Source organism: Centrocercus urophasianus, unplaced genomic scaffold (genome assembly GCF_019232065.1).
Source record: "Centrocercus urophasianus isolate 14NV4802_14NV808 unplaced genomic scaffold, USGS_Curo_1.0 seq_16, whole genome shotgun sequence".
NCBI lineage: Eukaryota > Metazoa > Chordata > Aves > Galliformes > Phasianidae > Centrocercus > Centrocercus urophasianus.
In genome coordinates this window covers 43412452-43434955 of record NW_024884711.1, presented here as the reverse complement: position 1 = coordinate 43434955, position 22504 = coordinate 43412452, and the positions used below count along the sequence as shown (strand labels likewise).

Here is a 22504-nt window from a genome sequence, read left to right as displayed (position 1 = left end):
TATACTGGCTGAAATACAGGCTTGGGTCATAACATCTGTTATATTGATAAAGTATAAGCAAGGCAAATAAAACTGTTGGAACTTGTTAAAAAAAGTGTGAGATAGAGTTCCACTCTGCAATATGGGTATGTACACATCATCACTTATTAAGTACTTGAGCTGCTTGATTGCATTCAAGTCACATTCAGCTATTATATAGACAGATATGCTTTCTTACTCTCAGTCTTGCAAAGCTTACAAGCAGAAAGAACCAGCGTTGCTTGTCTTGTCCATAGTGTCATTTGGGACCTGGACACCTGACCAAATCACCACATGTCTGTGAGGTGATTCTGTTAGGTCACATCAGGAAGGAGCCTTTGACAACACATTACTACCAGAAGATAGCATGGACAACAGCTGATCATCTAAAGGTTCTGGTGGGATGGACCTTTATATCCCACCAGGAGAGTCTGAAAAAAAACAAATATAGGAAGGCAATATGAACGTGGCAAGATATGGAAAGAGTGGGAAAATCCAGACTTCAGCAGTACTTCAGTTCCTCCAATTGAAATGTCGGGCAGAAGTCATGCATTGCAGTTAGAGAAAGGTCTCTATTTGGACAGATTACACGTGTAAATGCAAAGTTTCTCTTTGGGGTTTTACCATTTCTTACACGCACAAGACCCTCTTCAGACTTTTGAAGTAATGGTCGTGAAGTGGGTGATGCATATGCAAATTGTTCTTAATTTTTATAGTATTCATATGGTCTAGTATCAGATATGGAGGTTGGCAGCCCAGCCTGTGGCAGGGGGTTTGGACCTTGATGATTCTTGAGGTCCCTTCTAACCAAAGCCATTCTATGACTCTGTGATTCTATGATACGGGAAAGTGAATATATAAGTGAATTAAATAGCATTACAAAGGAACAGTGGCATGTAATTTTAAATTTTATATGAATAAGAGGTGGCAGCATAAAAACAGAGATCTAACCAAAAGTAAACCAGTGTCATATGGGAAATGACTGTACAGTCCTTAACAGATCTTGAGGATCTCCCAAGCATTTGACAGAAGGACCTCATCTCCATTTCCAGATTCAATGATGGGTTTCTGGATTGCAATTGGAAAAAAAGGCATCCAGCTTCAAAACTGAGATGATTTGCTTGGCAGTTTTACTGAAAGGCAGTGAAGGTGAAAGTACAGAAAGCTTTTGCCGTAGTCAGATTTCATGTCCATCTATATACTATTTTAACCAAAAACATCTGCCACTGCTCTGTGGCTTTCTGAAAAGCTGGGAATTAGTTCTTTAAAAAATGCTGGATTTTATTAACAGCTAGCAAACAGATGTTGCAATTAATTGTAACAGCACGTGATGAGAAAAGTTGGAATTCTGATATGGAAACAAGTCAAAATAGGGATGTTCCAACCTACTTAGGAAGTCAAGGTTATACCTACGAGCCAGAAATAAACAGTGAAGCTTTCCCATTTGAAAACACATGAACATGGCCCTATCATTGTCAGATGACAGCAATTGCTCTGACTTGCTGTAACCTTTGGAACAGGACATTGCAGACTTGCTGAGCTTTCCCTTGGGAAAGTTTCAGTTTTCACAGGGAACTGAAAACACAGCATTCCTCAGAGTCAAATCTGGTGTTGTATTTGAATGGTGAAACACAGCTTTTGTTGCACTGAGGAACTAAGGTTTGTGATAAGGTGCAGGCACAAAGCCACGTGTGACATGCCTGCAAACACCATTCTGGGGCTTGCACCCGAGGCCTCATGCAGATCTGTTCTTGGATGAACAAATGCTAGCAAATTGTTTTCGTGATGGCCACTTGCAGGTTAAGGCCATCAGAGGGCAATAGCACACCAGCACACTGCCCATCACAGTGCCACCATTAAAACTCTGCAAATTCCCTTTGCAGGAATCAGAGTCCTAGAATCATTAAGGTTGAAGAAGACCACTGAGACCACCAAGTCCAACTGTCAACCCACCCCATCGTGCCCACTGACCATGTCCCTCAGTGCCACATCTGCATGATTCTTGAATACCTCTGGAAACGGTGACCACCACCTCCTTGGGCAGCCTGTGCCAATGCATTACTGGTCTTTCAGACAAGAAAATGTTCCTAATATCCAACCTGAACCTCCCCTGGTGCAACTTCAGGCCATCAGTTCTCGTCCTATCACTGTTACCTGGAGGCAGAGGCCGACCCCCACCCCAGCACAGTCTCCTCTCAGTTGTAAACAGCACTGAGGTCTCCCTGAGCCTCTTCTCCACACTGAACAACCCCGGCTCCCTCAGCCGCTCCCATCACACTTGTGCTCCAGACCCCTCACAGCTCCTGCTGACACAACCAGGATGCCGCTGACTTTCTCAGCCACCTGGGCACACTGCTGGCTCAGCTAACACCCACAGGTCTTCCACCTCCACGCAGCTTTCTGCCTCTCTGCCCCAAGCCTGCAGCGATGCACGGGGTTGTTGTGACCAAAATGCAGGAGCTGGCATTTATCTGTGCTGAACCTCACACTGCCCCCAGCCCAGCAATCCAGCGCATCCAACTCCCAGCTGCTCTGACAGCAAGGAAGAAGCCCTTGGAGGAGGGCACCAAGGAAGAAGCAATATTGGCCTCTTTCACTTCCAGCACGACGCAGGGGAAGGAAAAACAACAACAGAGAGAGGAGGCAGGGCAAACACAAAGCGCCGCTGCAAGGCCGGTTTCTAAGGAAATATCACCCACTCAAGCAGCTGTTGTTAGCAACCAGCGTACACAGCCATGACGTTAGCACGGGCTGAGGGGAAGAGTGATGATATTTCAGGTTGATAATGAAGGAGGCAGAAACAACCCAGAGGGCAGAAAGGCTGTATGAGCGTCTCCTGGAGGCTATGATGCTAGATCAACCGCTCTGCTTAAAGTGACAGTTGATAACAACGGAGCTGCTGCAGTGGTGAGAAGGGCGTTGGGTGAGCAGTGAGGAACAGCTGGGAGGTTCACCCCTTGTATCTCATTCTGGGCCAGCTCTCGCCGCCCGTGCGGTCGCTCAGCAACGGGCAGCAGTGGTCTCTGGGCAGCGGAGGCCGCCATGGAGCAGCGCAGCCCCTCCACCCGCTCACAGGTAACGTCTGGCAGGCACACGGAGCTCTTCTTCCATACACATATGGGCTTTAAACATTCATCTCCTCACGTTCTCTCCTCAGGACATCTCCCACTTGCTGAGCAGCACCTTCAAGGACCTGTACACTGGAGATGTTATAGGGGCGGACATAGAGGCAAACTGGCTCAAGTCCCGAGGAGGAGATGATGCTTATCACGAGGCCTTTACAGAGGAGCTGCAGAAGGTACAAGGCAACATCAAGGCAGAGTTTGGAGCTCTGTTCGGGTTACTTTTTGTTACTTTGTGCAGGCTTCAGTCTCACCTATATTAAAATAGGGGCAATACAGTACAATGATGACACGCAAATTCAGGATGGATTGATGGGCTGAGGGCAGTTGGATGAGGTCCAACAAGACCAAGTGCCAGGTCCTGCACTACAGAACAAGCCCATGCATGGCTACAGGCTTGCAGCAGTGTGGCTGGAAGGCTGCATGGAGGCAAAGGACCTGAGGGTGTTAGCTAACAGCCAGCTGGACATGAGCCAGCAGTGTGCTCAGGTGGCCAGGATGTCCTTAAGCTGTGCCAGGGAAGGTTCAGGTTGGATACGAGGAAGAATTTCTCAGAAGGACTGGTAACACTTTGGCACAGGCTGCCCAGGGAGGTGGTGGGTCACAGTCCCTGGAGGTATCCAAGGAACATGGAGATGTGGCACTGAGGGATGTGGTCAGTGGGCATGGTGGGGCTGGGGTGATGGTTGGACTTGGTGATCGTAGATGGCTTTTCCTTAACCTTAATGATTCTGAGACTCTGTTATTAATTTTAAGGTCCTCTATAAAATAAGAGAGGGCAAGTCTGAATGCATCAATAAATGAATACATGAGCACTCACAGCATGTTTTCAGTAATAGATGTGAATACTGATTTCTGATGCTGTGTGCCTGACCAAGATTTATTTCAGCTGACAGTACATGTCTCCCACTTCTGTGTGAGAACTGAACCTGTCACCCAAGGCTCACTTATATTGTCAGAAAATAAAAAAAATAGGGCCTTTATGGGGCACAGTCTGTCTGATCCATTGGATTCATTGACAGTGGAGGGAACTCACAGTAAGCAGGACAGGAAGAAGCATGCAATTTTAGCTGAACGGATCCTGCTCTATTAAAAATAAGTAAATCAGTCAAATGGTTAAATCTTCTGACATAAAAGCTCAATAGAAAACCCATAAATAGGCTACAAGTGCTCTGACACCAACTGAGGTAAATGATACACATTTCTCCTCATCTTTCACATATTCTTGTTGATACACGGGCAGTTGGATACTGCTGCTTAAAGCAGCTCGAGCTAAATGAAAGTAGTGAAGGTATTTTAGCATGACAATTTGTTCTTGTGAATTAATGATATTTTACCAAGCTCTGTCTACCACTCAGACAAATAGAAAACATTTCTCTGTAAGGAGATATTGAATATTTATTTGTGACGGGTTAAATTACAGTTATTTCTCCGTGCTGACCCTTGCCTATGACAGCTTGTAGCAGAGTATAACCGCCGACTGACAGAAGCTGATATAGTAGAAGAGAACATCATTCAGGCACAGGCTCAAGCAAAAGCTGAAGAAGAAAGGGCCCTAAATGTGCTTAAGGGAGATGCTGGGAAAGACTTCCACAAAATGGGATTACCACCAGGTGAGGACTCTGGAAATGCTGTCTCTCCCCATTATATGTGCCCGTAGTACCAGGAGATGAACACAACATTGGTCTGAAATCAATGATGGGGCTGTCACGAGGCTCATGTGCTTCTAGTTTAGCTTTACATTGACAGAACAACTTTGATTTTGTGCAGATATTCGAGGAAGGTAACATCTGCTTAACACTGTTAGAAATTAAATGACCAGGTTGTTTTCAGGGTATTAAACTTGCTGTCAATGGCTTACCCACTTAACTCACAACAAACATACACACCTTGCTATATATCAACAAGTAACAAAAATTGTATGTTTCCCTGTTGGCTGAACAGCTGAGTTTGAACTGAATTTAAAATTGTGGAGACACATGTCCACATCCTGGGATTAAAATAATAGATTGTTTATCTATCCAAAGATATTGCCTGATAGTGAGTTAAAAAGAGAGCAGAATTTTGGGTTGACTTTCAGGGGCTAAGCTTCAGTGCTTATCTTTGTTTTCATCTTTTGCTGTTGCAGTGGCATCTTCTTTTAGGTGGATTGTGGATAATGAACTTCTCAGAAAAAACCATTTAACCTGTCCTGATGATTACATCACTGATAGATTACCTGTTACTAGAGCACCCAAAGGTAACTTTTACAGAAGAGAATAACTGGGACTTTTTAGCACAACCTGCAAGAACTGAAGCATTGGAGGACACAGATCTGAGTATATTTTTATAGAGCAATATATTCCAAGATAAAAATTCCTTCTGCTTTAAAAGAGTGTAAAACAGCCTAAGTACTTTTAATACCTAAGGTATTAAAGGGACAGTGTCAAAACAGAATTGGTAAATTAAAATTATTGTCCTCTGGAATTAATGGGTTCATGAGTTTAAATTTAATGGTGGTCACACATTTGTTTGCAGTTCCGTATTAATTGTAACTTCTCTGCCTCTATTCAATTTCATTTGCATATTGATGTAACTACATGTTGAATACGAAGTAGAGAAGTGGTTATATCAAGGCAAAAAACATTTTCAACAAGATAAAACTGTGTTCTGTAGGTTGAGATTAAAATTTTCTGATTAGTCAGTATTTCAGTTTAATTTTCAAATTAAGACTTTATAATCAATGGAAATCAAGATGTTACAATCACAATATAATCAAGAGAGTTAGGCAAAGTGGACAATGATAACAAAAGAGAATAAAATGGAAGGCTTACCATTCGGCTGGGCTCACCACAAAACACCAGAAGGAGGGATCTCCAGACAAGATCCTTCCCCACTGGTAGCCAGCTCTTAAATAGGTATAGGAGGGGTGCAACCAGGCTCCACCCCTTCCAGCAGCACAGGTGAATTGCCTTCAGCTGTGCTCCTCTGGCTGGCTCATGGCTCGCCTCAGGTGATCAATCAGAGGTTCAGGCCGTGACTCAGCAGTTCCCATACATAAGACTATTATGGAAATCTTTGGAACACTGTCAAGATTTCTTCATAGACCTTTCAGACTAAGCTGTTGAATCAGAAATTCCGAGATTTGGGTTGTTTACCTACTGTAATTCAAAACAAAGTCAGTAATCTAAACAGGTATCCTCAATTTCACTGTTGAAGAATAAGAGCATGGATTGAAACGATCCATCTTGTTTATGTCAATCTTCTGACTATCATTCAATCATCATATAGAACTTACTGTAAGCCCAAGAGGACGCTCCTTTAAGTCCCACTTGTAAGATTAAAACAGCTTTCTGACAGTAATATAGCTTTCTTTCTACATAGCTTGTTTATCTGATGCTTATAAAAGTTTTGTTATTAAATTACTTCATTTCATTTGTGCAAAATAAGCAATAAAAACAAATGAAATTTGAGAGGATTCGCAGGGTATCATTTTACCATTGACAAGACCAAAATAAACTCCTATGCCTGGGCTTAGAATAAATGCTTATCATTCATGTTCTTCTCTTTCAAAACTACATTTTCCTGTGAATTACAGGAAAACCAGAACCTGGCTATGTCAAGGAGACATTCAGTTTTAAGCAGCGCATTTCCTCACATTCATGTGAACGGATGTCTGCGCACCTCCAGAAAATAACTGGTCATCTACCAAGTGTTTCTTTATCCACATTAACTCTACCTTCAACTCCAGACTCTTACCACCAGACCAAAAAGACCAGTAAGGTACATTTAATGGATTTATTGCTTTTAGTCTGTCAGAATTGTAGGGACTATTGCTAATCCTGGGACAAAAAGTGAATGTCTTGCATTACTGATTTGGCTCCAGAATTTTTTCTCTTTGGTCTGCTAAGAACTGGTCTGGAGCACCTCTCCTACGAAGAAAGGTTGAGGGAACTGAGCTTATTTAGCTTGGAGAAGAGAAGGCTCTGGGGAGACCTCATTGTGGCCTTCCAATACTCAAAGGGAGCATATAAACAGGAGGGCTGTTTATGAGGGTGGATAGTGATAGGACAAGGGGAAATGGTTTTAAACTGAAACAGGGGAGGTTTGGTTAGATATTAGGAGGAAGTTTTTCACACAGAGGGTGGTGAGGCACTGGCACAGGTTGCCCAAGGACGCTGTGGATGCCCCATCCCTGCAGGCATCCAAGGCCAGGCTGGATGTGGCTCTGGGCAGCCTGGTCTGCTGGTTGGTGACCCTGCACATAGCAGGGGTTTGGAACTGGATGAGCATTGTGGTCCTTTTCAACCCAGGCCATTCCATAACTCTATGAAAAGAGAAATATATTTTTCTTTCAAGTTTTGATGCTTTCATAAGCCATGTACAGTTATCTTTTCCATTATCCTCAGAGTTTCAGAGTTAAATATTGCATCACGATCTCTTTGTTTTTTGAAGAAATCTAGTGCCTGGCAGAAGGCAGACTGGAAAGGCAGTCAGTGCAAAGCAGAGAAAGAAGAAGAGCGTGCTTACCTTGCCAAGCTTGAGAAAAGACAGAATTTTCTGAAGAATCCCCGCTTTTTCCCACCAAATGCTCTTCATGGAGGCAAATCTCTTGTCATGTCTCAAGGACAGGTGGAACAGATCATAAGCAGCAGAGAAGCAGAATGTAACACAGGGTAAGCAGTGTCTACATTTTATTGCTTCTGAGCAGGAACTCACGGAGTTCCATGTAGAATTACTTTGGATTTACACATGTGTTTTTTAAGCTAAAATATCTGGCCTCTTACATTTTTTTTCCTAAAGTATACACTTTGAAAATGTTCATTTTGTCAATGTTCAAAGAACTAGCAGTAAAATAATGTCATTTTCTTTCTTTCTTTCTTTTTTTCCTTTTTCAGTGATACCTCATTTGTTCCTGTGTTTCTTGCCAATCCACCCACTGTGTTGTTCTCTGATTATAAAGTTGGCCAGGTTTATGAGGTAAGAACTTCTTTGTAGAGAATTTGTTTGGTCACTGGGAAGCATTTTGTCCCACCACGATCTACGTATTTCACCCAATCTTTTGGCATCCCTCAGTTCAACAGAAATCTGAGCTTCTTCTTTATACTGATTTAATGAGCCTTTATCTTTTTCAAGATATCCTTTCACACATGCAACTAAAACTAACTAAAGAGAATCTTTTCCAATCTCTACTTGGTTTTGGTAGTATTTGATAGAGACTTCATTGAATAAATTGAGAAAAATGATCCGTTTCAGCTTTTGCAGTATTCCTGATTTTAAGGCCTGTCCTGATGATAAATGAGGTACTACTTGCAAAGCAATAGGGATTTGCAACCCTTATAATGAGTGACAATAAACACAATGTAGTATTGTATTTTCTTTTTAAATGAAGGTGACTGTAGAGCTACAGAACATCACTTCAACATGTCACCATGTAAGAGTCATTCCTCCCTCTACTTCAGTGTTTGCCATTGGGCCAGGTGAGTGTTCTTTTTACTGCCCTTAAGATCATAACACTTACTTAGAAGATCTAATGTATCTGCTTCAACAAAGGGTTTTCAGAGACTCTGTGCTTTGTACTGCTCTGGATAGTACAGTGGTCTGCTCAGCTCTTTAGAAACTTAATGTTGTTTTGCATTTCTGGGACCATTCACATGCAACTCAAAAGCAGATTCAAAAGTCCTAATGAATTATTTGAGAAGATTAACATTAAAATCTTTGAAATCAGATGCATCTGATGGAATATCTAGACTGAAGCTTAGCCAAAACTCATCTAGGAACAGATTTAGAGTCCATTGAAATTAGTGTGAAGAAAGGTCAAGAAACAGCATAAATTGCAGCAAGAAAGATTCGGTTGAGGAAGAGCAATTAAAATCTCCTTCCTACGTGAGAGGCATGAGATTAGACTATCTAAGGGGATTGTGCTATTGTGGTCAAAGCATTGTAGGAATGTTTGAAAGTTAAATGCACACCTGTAAATTTTGTTTTGTGGCAGAGGGAAACTGGGTAATAACATGTCTGTGCTTCTCCCCATTTTATTTCTGTACTTATGAGAAGCATATTTCAGACCAAAAAAAATTCTTCTGAGTTCAGTGGAAGATTGACATATGCACAGAATGCACTGGCAGGCCCTTTGTGGTTTTCATCAGCTTGACCTAGGCAATACATGGGGAGAGGTTACAGGCACCTTTCCAGAGAGACTCGTGATCAGGAAAACCTACGCCAACTTTGGGAGGTTGTGATTTTTTACTTCTTTGCATTTTTTTTTTTCCAAGGAAAATTTCCAGGAAAGGGAGGAATGATTGCTCCTGGGATGACCTGCCAGTATACAGTCCAATTTGTTCCTGACAGTCTAGCAGACTATGAAGATCATATATTAGTGGAGACTCAAGTAGCGGAACCTCTTCTGATCCCAGTTCAAGCTAAAAGACCACCTCCAGTGCTAACACGTCAGTAATGTCCAATTTTTAAGTTTCTCTTATTTTAAATGGATTTTTTTTTTATTTGACTGTTTCCATTTTATGTTGCAAAACAAATGTGGATAAATGTGGCAATGCTTTTTCTACGTTTTGCCATCCATCTCATTTTCACTCCGAATAGATTTCTTCGCTATTAAAATGCAATCCTGTCATTTTTTTCATCAATTATTTGTACGTGCCACGTGGAGCTCATTTCTTTCACTGTACTAGAGAAAGGAACTCTTCTATGATCATATCGTGCCAATCCTAAACTTCTAACTGTAAACATTAAGGAATTACTTTTTAGTTATAAATATTTACTGTTATTCATTAATATTCACTCTGTGTTGCATTCACCATATATTGATATGGCAGACCTGTTGAATTCATCTCCCAAATATTTAACCTCAGCTGCAACAACCAAGGCAACTGTTCCACAACACTGCTTTTGTTTAAATACAGCCATCCTGTTACACTGATCTTCTTGAAAGATCACCTTACTGCCATCATGCAATGGAGTTTTTTAGTACGAAGCACCATTCAAATGTAAGATGAATGCAGAAATACACAACTCATACCATTTAACTTTCAAATGGAAAGAGCGTAAGACTTTTTAGGATGACATGCTCATATGTGGCAGCATTGTCTTTAAAAAGTTGTTTAAGAACTAACTGGCTTTGCCATCTGCTACCTTTCACTATCTGTATAAATGATTTTCTGTGTTCCTCATTGCAGTGCCTCGTATTATAGACTGTGGTTTCTGCCTTGTTGGAGGAATAAAAGCAATAGTGTTTGCATGCAGAAATGAGGGATTTAGCACTGGGAAGTTCTGCATAATGCCACAAGAGGCCTGGCCACCTCCTAATTTCAGGGTGAGTGATGAGAAGGAAAATCAAAGAATCATAGAATTGCTCAGGTTGGAAAAGACCTTAAAGATCATCAAGTCTAACCACAACCTAAGCATACTACTGTAACTCTAACAACCCTCTGCTAAATCATGTCCCTGAGCACCATATCCAAACAGTTTTTCAACACATCCACGGATGGTGACTCAACCACCTCCCTGGGGAGCCTATTCCTCAACAACCCTTTCTGTAAAGAAGTTTTTTCCTGATATCCAACCTAAACCTCCCGTGGTGCAACTTGAAGCCGTTGTCCATGGACATGGTATGGCATCGGTGCCCTGCTGTGAAGGCTTTTGAGATAATGATGGTATACTAGCACCAAAGACTTGAGGCCTTGTTGGATACATCTGTACTGTTGCATTCCTTCAGGGATTCACATTTATTCTCCAGCCTGGTCTCCCTGTCTGTCCTCCTGCTTGCGCTCTGACTCACGTCTGGGAGGAGTAGTCAGTTTGTTACTCATAAAGGGAACAGAAATGCAATCAGTTCTAGCATTGCTTGAGCTGTTTCCCTGCCCATCAAAAATATCACTTACTGACCTGGCTGCACCTCCAGGCCCTAGCAGTCCTCTCCAGTGCTGCTTTTTGTTTAGCTTGCCATCACAAAGCAGCGTCTAATGGTGTGGACAAAGATAAAATGTGACCGGTGAATTGGCCTTTCATGCGTTGGAAGTAAATGCTGTTGGAATACCTGATGTGCCAGGTTATCCCTCCTGAAATACTGCACATCCAGCTCACCGTCATATGCACATAGAAACAGATACAGCTCCTGTGCTCAGGCATAACTGTTCCATAGAATGGCTTAGGGTGGAAGGGATCTTAAAGATCATCAAGCTCCACTCTCCAAAGCTATAGGTTTCTTCTGTGATGAAGTGTGTTAGAGCTCCTGACGTGAACATTTGTCTCTGGAGACAGCACCTTTCTTCCTTTTGCTTTCATCAAGGTAATTAGAAAACATGGAGTGTTTATTCTAGCTAAGTCCTATACTTAAGTCACATACTTTAGAGATGTGTGAAATGGGAAGGGATAGAACAGTGATGTATACCTCCTATTTTAGGTAACCCTTTATTGTGAAAACAATAAGCTGATTTAATTTTATCTTTTTTTCTTATTTGTTTTTTTTTCCCCCTGAAACTCTTAGGCTGTTGCCACTCTTGGTTCTGTGATACAGGATCCATTTGCGATCTATCCTGCTGTTTTTGAGCTAGCTCCAGGTCAGAGTACAATAGTGAAGGTTAGTATATACTGCTATGGAAAGTATTTGTACTTTATAATATGTTAGGAAAACAGCATAATTTTATGAGGTCTGGACCCTGCAAATTTGAGTTTGTATGAACAAAAAATGTTTAAGACCTTTTGTGGAATTCTTCTGGAAGAATTGCAGCTGTGAGCCCTATGGAAGGGTCTTTCATGATAGCTTCTAAGTCTTACCTACGCAGAGATCAGCCAGATTTTCCCCATCCAAAGAATCCTGTTAGAGAAAACAGGTATCAAAGAACACAGGAGTCCTTATTTTACTCCAGCTGGAACATTAAGTTGAAGAAACTTTTCCTTTTGAGAGTTTTCTTGGAAAGATATATTGGAAAACAAATTATTTCAGCATAGCAGCAGGTACAAATCTTTCATTTCTGCTCTGCTGTTTACTGAAAAAGATCCTGCAGCACTTGTGCAGGCTGCCACATCTGCTTTCACCAACAGCCACGTTTCATCATTGCATCACTGTGGGGAGAGGATGAATGGTACAGGGAGCACAACCAGCCTCCAGCCCTGCCTTTCTCCAGTCCTGGCTGCTGCTAAAAGCATCGTGTCATGCAGGTGTGGGTAAAGGAGATGAGCTATTTCCTCTTCTCACTTCCCAGCTGCATTGCTTCAGGAGGGCCACACATGTGGAAGAGGAGGTGGATTTAACACGACAGACTTTTCGGCAGTAATGGATAACAGAAGAAGACATGGCACGCGGTACCAGAGCCAAAGGTTGTGTAGTTTGGGACCTGAATCTTTTTTCTTAAGTGAATCTCAGGAAGAGCACACAGCAGCTGGCCCTGCTCACACTGCTGGAGCTTTACAGGCAGCATTGGCTTTGCTCAAGGAGGAAGAACTGATTGTGAGGGTGCAGTTTGTATGACTAATGTAATAAACTGCCTCCAACTACAGGGACTACAAAGGCAGCCTGTGGTGACCGACCAGATACACATATGTAGGTGTAGTTGCCCAGAAGGCAACTATTTCTTTTGGGCCTGTGTTAAGGGAACTTGGCTCTGTCTGTTTCTTGTAAACGCAGGATTATTTATTATTATTGTAAATGTAGGATTATGAAGTCATTAATCACGAGGACTGTCTGTTACTGAGCACTTATAAATTTAAGTTTATGACTTCCCGGAGAAAAGCCAGGTATGGACATCACTATTGCCCTTTTCTCTTTCAGGTAATGTTTTTCCCTTCTTTGCCAGAAGTCTCACAACGAACATACACCATTGTTTGTGACAACTGCCAGGTCAATGATATTACAGTCACAGGTTTGTTCCTAATGTCCTTCTAACACTGCAGATCCTCATAATGTGAGTGGTGATCAATGGACATTTGGATGTGAAGCAAATTTGGGGCATATCTTGGGTTAAGGAGAGATGGGCAGTCTTTGGTTGACAAATGAAACCAGTTTAAATTATAGCAAATGGTGAGTGCTTGTCCTCTGATGTACTTGTGAGTACTGTGACGTTAGGCTTAACTTCAGATCCATACAATCACCACAGGTATTTCATTCAGTAAACTTTAATAATGCTTTTGCTGCTTATTCTGATTATACTGGGAGCCACATGATCAACCATTACAAATGCTCTGCTGTCTTCAATGAAACAATGCTGATGTAAATGAGCTGTAGCTGTGAAATCCCAATCTGTTAAGATCATAAAGTGAGGATCTCAACTGGTAGATGGCAATAATCAAAACAACACCAGGAAAACACTGTACTGAGCTCTGAAAGTTGAGGAAACACCATACACAGTCAGGATATAATCAGTAATGGCCACTGCTGACATTTGGTGTTCATGAGTAACATAGCAAAGTTAGTACCTGGATGGTAAACAATAATACCTATTTATTTCTTCAAGGGGTTGGACAGCTGATAGCTCTGGAGCTTCTGCATGTTACAGGCGGAGAAAGCAGCCCTGAACCTGGTGAAGTCACTGATGTAACAGCTCAGCACCTCATACGATTTGACCCCCAGAACCCACACACCACCACACAGAAGAACTTGGTTATAAGAAACTCTACGTATGTAACCACTACTAATAGCATAACGTTCTGCAGTTGGAACGTACTGGTAGGGATCTCATTTGTGATGCCATACTCTCTCAGACTGCAGAAGTCTTCATGTGGTCGTTGAACTTCATGTGGAAGCTTTTTGCTTTGTTGTATAGTAATTGAAGTTCAAGGATATGGTTCTAAGACAAGGATGATTGCAGAAGTATTTAAGAAGGTTGTCTAGGTTTTACCTCATCTAACTTTGCGTGTCTACAATGTGTATTTGTACAGTGGAATGAAGCACTCTGTCCCTAGAGGTGTTCAAAGCCAGGTTGGATGGAACCCTGGGCAGCCTGGTCTGGTATTCAATGGGGAGGTTGGTGGCCCTGCCTGTGGCAGGGGGTTGGAGCTTCATGATCCTTGAAGTCCCTTCCCACCCTGGCCATTCTGTGATACATGCCTGTCTAGCTAAGCAGCTGTACACCTGTCCTTCCATAGAGCAGGGGAACAGGATGCAAATCTGGACTGAATGTAGGCACCTCCCATAGAATGAGACGGTGCATCCTGGACTGCACCAGATCTCCTGTTTAAAAAAGGAACCCAGTGTGATTAGCTCAGGTTAAAATGTTCATGATCCCAACTGTTGTCCCCTAATAGATTTAAATATAAGCTCTATTTGAAGTCAAAGAATATGTCCCTCTGTAATTACATTGTACTGAGCATGGTAGAATACTGATCACTCTAACAATAATAATCCTCTAATTTGCATGATTCTGATAACAAGAAGCTGCTAGCCAACAGAGCAGTGAGAAGTTCAGTGCTATTTCTAGATACACTCATGTAAATCACTACTTGCTGCCGTACATTTCTGGGATTTTACCTGGCCTGGAAGCCAAACGTGCATAATGCCAGAACAGTGTTGTTTGGGCATAGGTATGACTTGGTGAACTAGATGCTGTATCTAAAGAAGGATGTGACTCTGTCAACTTCCTTCTCCTAAAGAATTTTCTCTGCTTAAGGATCATGACAGCATGACAGCATTTGCCATGGTGTTAGATTTGTGTTAAACAAAGCTGGGCAGTCTTAGACTGAACTCAGTAAAGAGAAAACTTAATGATGCTATAGAAAGTGATACAAAGAGTTGTTCAGTTTTTTGTCATTATTTTCATTTTGAAACTCCGCTGTCCTTTCTCCACTTTCTAAGGCTAAGTTCTTGAGGTCAAAATGAACAAGGTTTTAAAACTATGAACTCATCCCATGAGATATACTTCTGCTGAAACAACCCAGTTAAGCAACACTTTCTGGATTACTGCTGTAATCTTTGCTGGAGCCCCATTTTGTTGACATGTTAAAAACCAGACCTTGTGTTTGGATTAAATTCAGAGTGTTATGTAGATCATTAGCAGTGATCCAATGCAAACATACTGATATCAGAAGGAATGGTCCTGTTGATTTCAAATTCTTGAAAAAAGAGTTTTAGTGTTCCTTAAAAGTTGCATTACATGATGAATTGCATGAATCACAGAATCACAGAATGGCCAGGGTTGGAAGGGACCTCAAGGTCATGAATGTCCACCCCCTGCCACACGCAGGGCCACCAACCTCCACATTTAATACCAGGCTGCCCAGGGCCCCATCCAACCTGACGTTGAACACCTCCAGGGATGAGGCATCCACAGCCTCTCCAGGCACTCTCTCTGTGAAGAACTTCCCCCTGACATCTAATCTAAACCTTCCTTCCTTCAGCTTGAAATAAGAAAGCATAAAAATCTCTTGCATAAATATACGTGCATAACTTCCTTCAATATATTAGCATGTTCTCCTGTGGAATTTAGGTACTCTTCCAGTGCTGTCTTGTCATCTTGGTAGCTCACAAGGACTGGTAACTGTAATCCCCTGCAATTCTAAAGAGAGGAATTATCTACATGAAAACAAACAAACGAAAAAGTAACTAAAAGTTTTCTGCCACAATTCTCTCAGCATCTAATTTTTTCTTTAATGATAGCTTTATTCTCTTGTTTGTCCATCTCTTTGTAGCCACGTAGAACTTCCTTTTTACTGGCAGATAATAAAGCCCAATCTGCACCCAGTATTGCCAGGAGAAACTGCACACTCCGTGACACTTGAGTACAACCGAGAGACGGAGTTGGCTTTCTCCCTGAGTCCTGAGCAGGGAGTTCTGCTTCCCCACGCTGATCATGACTTTACCCTCACTTACACTCCACAGGAGGTATGGTTTGTGATTCCTTCCTATCTACAGCTGTGTGTTTTTATGCAAGTCATAAAACCCTTGCTGTGCAGCTTTGTGAATTAAATGCAATTAGCTGGTACTGTGCTCTAATAAACAGTATTCAGAACTAAAAGAAAACATATTTTGACTGCGAAGTATGAGGCAGCTTCTGATCTCATGTGATTTTTGGTACTGATTGGGCAGCATTAACTTTAGATGAGACTGTGGACACATCCTCTTAGCTGCAGCTGTGCTGGCTGGTAAAGCTGCCATTGGTAGCACTACCATCCCCTGACCTGATACTTTGGGTCTGCTTTGGGGTTCTGCCCTCAACCTACTGCAGCCCAAACTGACTTGGGTAGCAAACTGGTGATCTCAACTCATTCCAGCCACAGGAATTTGGGCTGAGAAGGGTCCAGAGAACAGCTCTGTGGTGAAGTTCTAGCAGTAGCCTTTGTCAGAGGAGTGATGATATGCAGCTGTGGTAGAGGGTGCAGTGATGTTCGAGTGCAGCTGAACTGATGGATGTCTGTCTTCACGTCTGTTCTCTCATCCTCGTAAATGAGGAGTATGAGCTCACTGCATTTAAAGAAACACAAGCCAAACTAAACCCATGAGTACAAATATCCCATGTTGTGATGATGGACAGACATAGGAATGCCTCAAGTAAGTGTGGAAGAGAAATTAGCTTGTAAGAAAACACTTGAGTGAGTCAATATGAAAATATATTAATGATATTTTCAAGATTTTAGTTTATTAACACAAATATTTGATGTTTACATCTACACTTAGATAAACATTTCTTGGTAAACAAACAAATCCCCTGCAAAACCCTTCAGATTTAAGGCCTGCCTCTGTGGTTGTGTTTCTGTTTGAATACAGGAGGTTTCTTCTTTATCCCATCATGGCAAAAACAGTTTTTTTAGTTCAAAATTAAATTGACGGCCAAGTAAGTTAAATGTCCTAAAGTGGCTAAAGCAAATTCTGTTAGCACAGCAATACTAATCTTCATTTGCAGATGTTTGTGTGTAGTATGCAATATACCAGGGAGATAATAACTAGCATGTCAAAAATGAATGTTTTTCTTGGAACCATACACTATGAGATCAGAATCTTGGCTTAATGTTTTGCAGTCAAACGTGTTTTCTTTTAGTACTTCTAGATTTTGAATATGGTTTATCAGAGTTTAGGATCTCAGCGATGATTGTTCATTATTTAAATATAAACTCAGTTTTCATCTCAGTTTTTTGAATTCTCAACGTAGCCGATGACTTGAGAGTAACATCCCCTCCTTATCTGTACAGCTGAAGATTTACCACAGTGTGATACAGCTGGTTCTGAGGGACATCCCAGAATCACCTGGGTAAGCTGAGAGTCAGTGCTTTCCAGCCACATTTTAGCTATGCTATTGCATTACATCACTGGGGTTCTCCATTTTTCTACTTACGGTGGACTGGCAGTTATAAAGGATTTTGTATGCACAGCCAACAGTGGCACAAATAGCTTATCTCAGCCTGTCCTCGTGTCTGAACACGTGCCTTAGCCCTAGCTGAGGCTGCCCCTCTCTTGGAAAGATACTGTCATTTGTCTGTTTGTTTCCTATGCTTTGTGCTGAGCTTTCCATCACCTTTTGTTATTGCTGTTTGTCACAGCAGTCTATGACTTACATATTTAATCCATGAATGTTCTGGGACAGAGTATGTTAAAAGACTACTGGAAGTCTTCCTGTTGTTTATTGCTCCAACCTGGGTTTACTGCACTCCAGCAGTGTGTAGTGGAGAAGCTTTTGCTAATTTGCACTTCTGATCTGGCAATTAAAAGATGGAGCCAAGTTGAACAGTTAATAATTCTGCCACATTTCCTTCTGAAGTTTTGTAAAGGAGAGAATGCTCCAAAACATCCCAGAATACCTAGCAGAGGATGTAATAGCACTGGATATAGAAGTGAAAGGATCCACGGAGCCATTTCAGCTTCTTCTGGAACCGTACGCCATTATCATCCCCGGAGAAAGCTTTCTTGGTGTAAATGTCAGAAGGACATTTAAGGTTTGTTTGCTCTTTACTTCATTTATATCAGTTGCTTTGTGACTCTGGCTGTCAGAGGTGCTGTTAGAAGGCATCAGATGATCTGTGTGATTTTAATTTCTCTTAAATATTTCTAAAGGAGGCCATGCTGAAATGCCCTCGCAGGCCTCCTCAGCCCTGTGCTCAAGCAGAAGGCTTTGCTCTGTTTTCATCTCTGAGGTTTGATATTGCAGAGTATTACGCTTGTAAATGCTTTTCTGGGTCACAAAGCAGTGCTGATCCATCTGCCAGCGCTGCAGTGCAAGATTTCTCCAGCTGGGAGGAATTAACCCATGGATGATTAAATTACTTTGTAACAGAGACACTGTTTGTTTAAAGGATTACAGCAGGAAAGCTACAGAAATCTCTTCTGCTGAAGTTTCTTAGACCTATTTCTGTGGCTGCAGATTCTGTTGATTTCTGCTTGAATATTATGGGATAAGATTCTGCTGCAATCCACTCACTCAGCATTCATTTCACTATAGGCTAGGATCATTTTGATTCTAGTTATAGCTGGGAAAAATAGGTCTATTAGCAATAGCCAGGCAAGAAGAAACTTCCTAGTTAATGATCCTAGTTAATGTTTTCTTAGAGAGGTTCAAATGCAGTGATGTTCTGGGGAAGGAAAGGAAACCTGGGTTCAGATTTCCGAAAATACCAAATCCCAGTGCAAAGGTAGCCACTGAATTCATCTGGTTAAATATGGTGCTTTGGGCATAGATCTGCACCTCCAAGCTACCTGCTGTAACTTTCCTTATAGTGCTTGGCCATCCAAGGGGTGTCTCCTAACATCTCCCAGGCTAAAATAATGTGGAGATATTGCTGCTAGCACTGTCTAATTGGCAATATTGGCTACAAAGAGAGCCCTAGAAGATGAGATCAGACAGGGAGCTCCCAGCCACTTTGAAGACATCTGAAATCCAGTCAGCCGAATCCTACTTCTTGACTTGGTTTTACATGACAGAGGGAAGGTGACAGGATGTGGTGAAAATAGAGCACAGCACTGGATTGGTAGTGTTCCAGTCAGAGGTTAGGGGTTCTATGCCTTTCCACTTTGTGTTTGTTCAGTTTGTGTCAAGATTCAGGAGAAGATACAGTATGCTAGAGCTAGATTCAAACTATTTTAGTAGGCACTAGCATTTAGAGAAGAGCAGGCTGCAGGGAGACCTCATTGTGGCCTTCCAATACTTGAAGAGAGCATATAAACAGGAGGGGGAACGGCTGTTTATGAGGGTGGATAGTGATAGGATGAGGGGGAATGGTTTTAAATTGAGAGAGGGGAGGTTTAGGTTGGATATTAGGAGGAAGTTTTTCACATAGAGGGTGGCACTGGAACAGGCTGCCCAAGGAGGCTGTGGATGCCCCATCCCTGCAGGCATTCAAGGCCAGGCTGGATGTGGCTCTGGGCAGCCTGGTCTGCTGGCTGGTGACCTGCACACAGCAGGGGGTTGGAACTGGATGAGCATCGTGGTCCTTTGCAACCCAGGCCATTCTATGATCCTGCAATTCTATGATTCTATGATTTATTGGGGATCAGGACATCATTAAAGTTTGCAATATACGTATGTGATGTGTGACTTGCAATACCTAGTTTGCAGTGCATCACTGCTCTCAGCATATGGACTTGTTGCTGTGCAAGCTTCTGGTATGGTTAATTAACTTTAATTTTAATTGTTTCAGATGTGGAATAACAGCAAGTCATTGATCAGGTATACATGGGAGAATATCACAGTCTGTGCCATTATGGAAGTTGAACCTCTTACTGGTGTCATAGGTAAAGTTTCTGTGACTTACGAGTATCAGTTAATGAAAGAAATATTTAAATTGGTACAAGTGAATGAGAAAAGCTGTAGAACTTTATATTGCAAGGTGTCAGATAGGGCTGATCCCCAGCCTGCTGGACCCAGCAGGAGGCTTCATTTGGTTCCAAGAGCTTCAGTTCCAGCCTTACAGCAGCTTATTTCTGTTCAAGAAAGCGAGACTTTGATTCTATATTTTTTTCTTTTCTAGATATGAATAAATGCTGTGAATTTGAACTGATGATTACTGGAATCAGACCTGGGTGTGTCAGCCATAACCTGCAGTGTCAAATTGAACATTCTGCAGAGCCAGTTGTGCTGCACATTGAGGCTGCTTTTAAGGTAAGAGCCAGCCTGGTGTTGCAGGGCCAGGCTGTTGGCTCTCTAAAGCTTTTTGCTTCTTGAATGCCTGACAGATCTAGGGCAGTTACAAATACAAAGCATTTTTTGCTGTCTAGTAACAATTGTGTAAATGCTGATATTCCCACAACAGTAAGATGTTTCTCTATTACACAGAAAGCATTTGCTTTCTGCTTTTCTCTGTGAAGTAGAACATTAATCTTAGCCTAGTGTATGCTTTTTAATTAAGGAGTTTTGGCAGAAAAGTCCATTTTGCCATCTGTTTTCTGGTGTTCTAGGGTCCTCTTCTTCATATTGGTGTTCCCTCACTCCGCTTAGGTTTGATTAAGCCAGGTGAGAGTGTGGTAGGAACCTTTGAGATTCAAAATCTGTGCCAGCTGCCAGCACGGTGGAGAATGCAAGAAAGCCAGGTTTGTCTAGCTGAAAGGAATGAAGAGGTAAGTAACTGCTGCAGCTTGCCATGCTCTTTCTTCAGCTATTACTTCCTCAGGCTTAGCAGCTGTGCTGTTCATTCCAGATACGAAGTTTTGATTTCTGCAGTTCATTATGCAGCTGGTTCTGCAGTTATTAAGGACAGTCTGGATGGGGCTGTGAGCAACCTGGTCTAGAGGGAGATGGCCCTGTCTACAGCAGGGTGTTGGAACTGCATGATCTTAAAGGTTCCTTCCAACCCAAACCAATCTATGATTCTACGAAGTGCACAAGATTTTTTAGAAAATAAATGTATATGAGGTTTTTTTTTTTAAAAACTTCTGTTAATTTCAGCATGATTGAAAGAGCCATGGAGTATTTCCTCTATGTCAGGGATTTGGGCTACTGCTAATGTATGTAATGGAGTAAGACCTCATTCTGAGGCTGCTCAGCACTCTTCCCACACCACTGACATCAAAAGGAAGTGAGGATATCTGGACTTTAGGATGAGTGCTTTCTCTAGTAATAAAACCCAAACTATGCTTGCTTGTACTCTTTACATCACTGACCATTCAGGGAATTGTTTGCTTTTACTGTGGCAAAAATGGTATAAACAGTGCTTGGACATTTTGTTTTCCTGGACAGCTTGTGTCAGTTCTGCACTGAAAGAGGAGTTTTCTTTTGGTTATCTCAGGAGATGGAAGGCTGTATGAGGCTGCTCTCTAATTTTATGACTTCTTCACCTTTGGATTATTTATTTTTTTTCTTACACACGATGCAGATTCACCAACTCTGGTTGAAATTTGATGGAAAAAGAGAAGGATTTATGAGGGGTGGCTATGGCAGCCTTGCAAAACAGCTGTGTGTGTGCTTGTCTACCCCTTTTTCCCAAAACAACTATAATCAGAAGTGCCTGAATCAGGATATGCTCCTCACAGTCATCAAACCCTTCTTTCTCACATTTGTTGTTCCTTTGTTTCCTGCATTCTCAACACTTCCTAGGACCTCAGAGATTGTAGAGACTTAATCTGTTGAATTTATCACCCCAGAGCCCATTTGTATTGCAGTGGAGATGACAGATCAATTTCTTGCTTCCTGCATAAAAGCTGCCACTTTCCTTTTCCTTAATCTCTCCAGCCCCTGTCCCACACTGGTGCTTTTTCAACTTCTTTCTGGTCTTCCAACCTTCCTTTTTTGACTCTCTGTCCGAGAATCTCCCCTTGGCATCTTGCATAGCTGCTGTTCAACCTCTTTGGAAGTAGCCACTGCTACTAGTGCTGACTGCTTTGCAGCCCCCCTCGCCACATGCACAGGCATCTCTTTTAAGCCCTTGGCTTTGACAGCCCTTCTCTGAACTCGTGGCTGTTTCACTAGCTGTCCCCACAGATGCCAAGTTCCTTCTCCTTGTTTAGCCAGGTTTTCACAAAGCTATCACTGCATGTAGTAAAATCTACCCAGATGGGACTCCAGGGGCAGAGAAACATGACATGTGTGAGGAGAAATTGGACACACGTGAATCTCAATGGGGGCGTATAGGTACAGCATTTTACACTTCCTTAATGGGCATCAAAAGCGTTTCTATTCCCTCTCTTCTCTCCCAGGTGTCTCCCTTTACCATTCAGCCATCTGCTGAAGAATTGCCTCCTTTGGGCACATGCAGTGTGTCTGTTCAGTACACGTCATTGCTGTGCCAGCGTCTCCATACAGTCTTAGAACTAGAGGTAGAAGATGGAGAAAAGAGGTAAGGGGAAAAAGCCACATTCTGCTTTATTTCTTCCTGACATTCACATGTGATTTTCAGCATGGGTAGGTTTGTCTCCTAAAACAAAAATACATAGCAAAAACTCAGAATGGGCTCGTGTAGCCTATCAAAGAGCTAGCTAATCACTAATGTTGCTAAGTAAACATCATCAGCATTCT

General features: G+C 42.1%; 1 protein-coding gene across 3 annotated transcripts in view; it reads left to right on the top strand.

Moving 5' to 3' along the window:
• Positions 1-2797: 2797 nt before the first annotated feature.
• DLEC1 (DLEC1 cilia and flagella associated protein) overlaps positions 2798-22504 on the top strand; it is a 39201-nt gene continuing 19494 nt past the window's right edge. For all 3 annotated transcript variants that reach the window (XR_006168453.1, XM_042816863.1, XM_042816864.1), the window contains exons 1-20: positions 2798-3093; positions 3176-3316; positions 4597-4753; positions 5269-5379; positions 6718-6902; positions 7575-7795; positions 8018-8099; positions 8512-8599; positions 9395-9568; positions 10313-10449; positions 11623-11715; positions 12907-12997; positions 13589-13751; positions 15759-15951; positions 17256-17314; positions 17822-17996; positions 19695-19788; positions 20025-20155; positions 20452-20610; positions 22186-22325. Coding sequence is in view for 2 of the 3 variants with exons in the window: in XM_042816863.1 (XP_042672797.1) it covers positions 3061-3093; positions 3176-3316; positions 4597-4753; positions 5269-5379; positions 6718-6902; positions 7575-7795; positions 8018-8099; positions 8512-8599; positions 9395-9568; positions 10313-10449; positions 11623-11715; positions 12907-12997; positions 13589-13751; positions 15759-15951; positions 17256-17314; positions 17822-17996; positions 19695-19788; positions 20025-20155; positions 20452-20610; positions 22186-22325 (2627 nt within the window). In the remaining variant the exon portion in view is untranslated. The remainder of the gene's footprint in view (positions 3094-3175; positions 3317-4596; positions 4754-5268; positions 5380-6717; positions 6903-7574; positions 7796-8017; positions 8100-8511; positions 8600-9394; positions 9569-10312; positions 10450-11622; positions 11716-12906; positions 12998-13588; positions 13752-15758; positions 15952-17255; positions 17315-17821; positions 17997-19694; positions 19789-20024; positions 20156-20451; positions 20611-22185; positions 22326-22504) is intronic.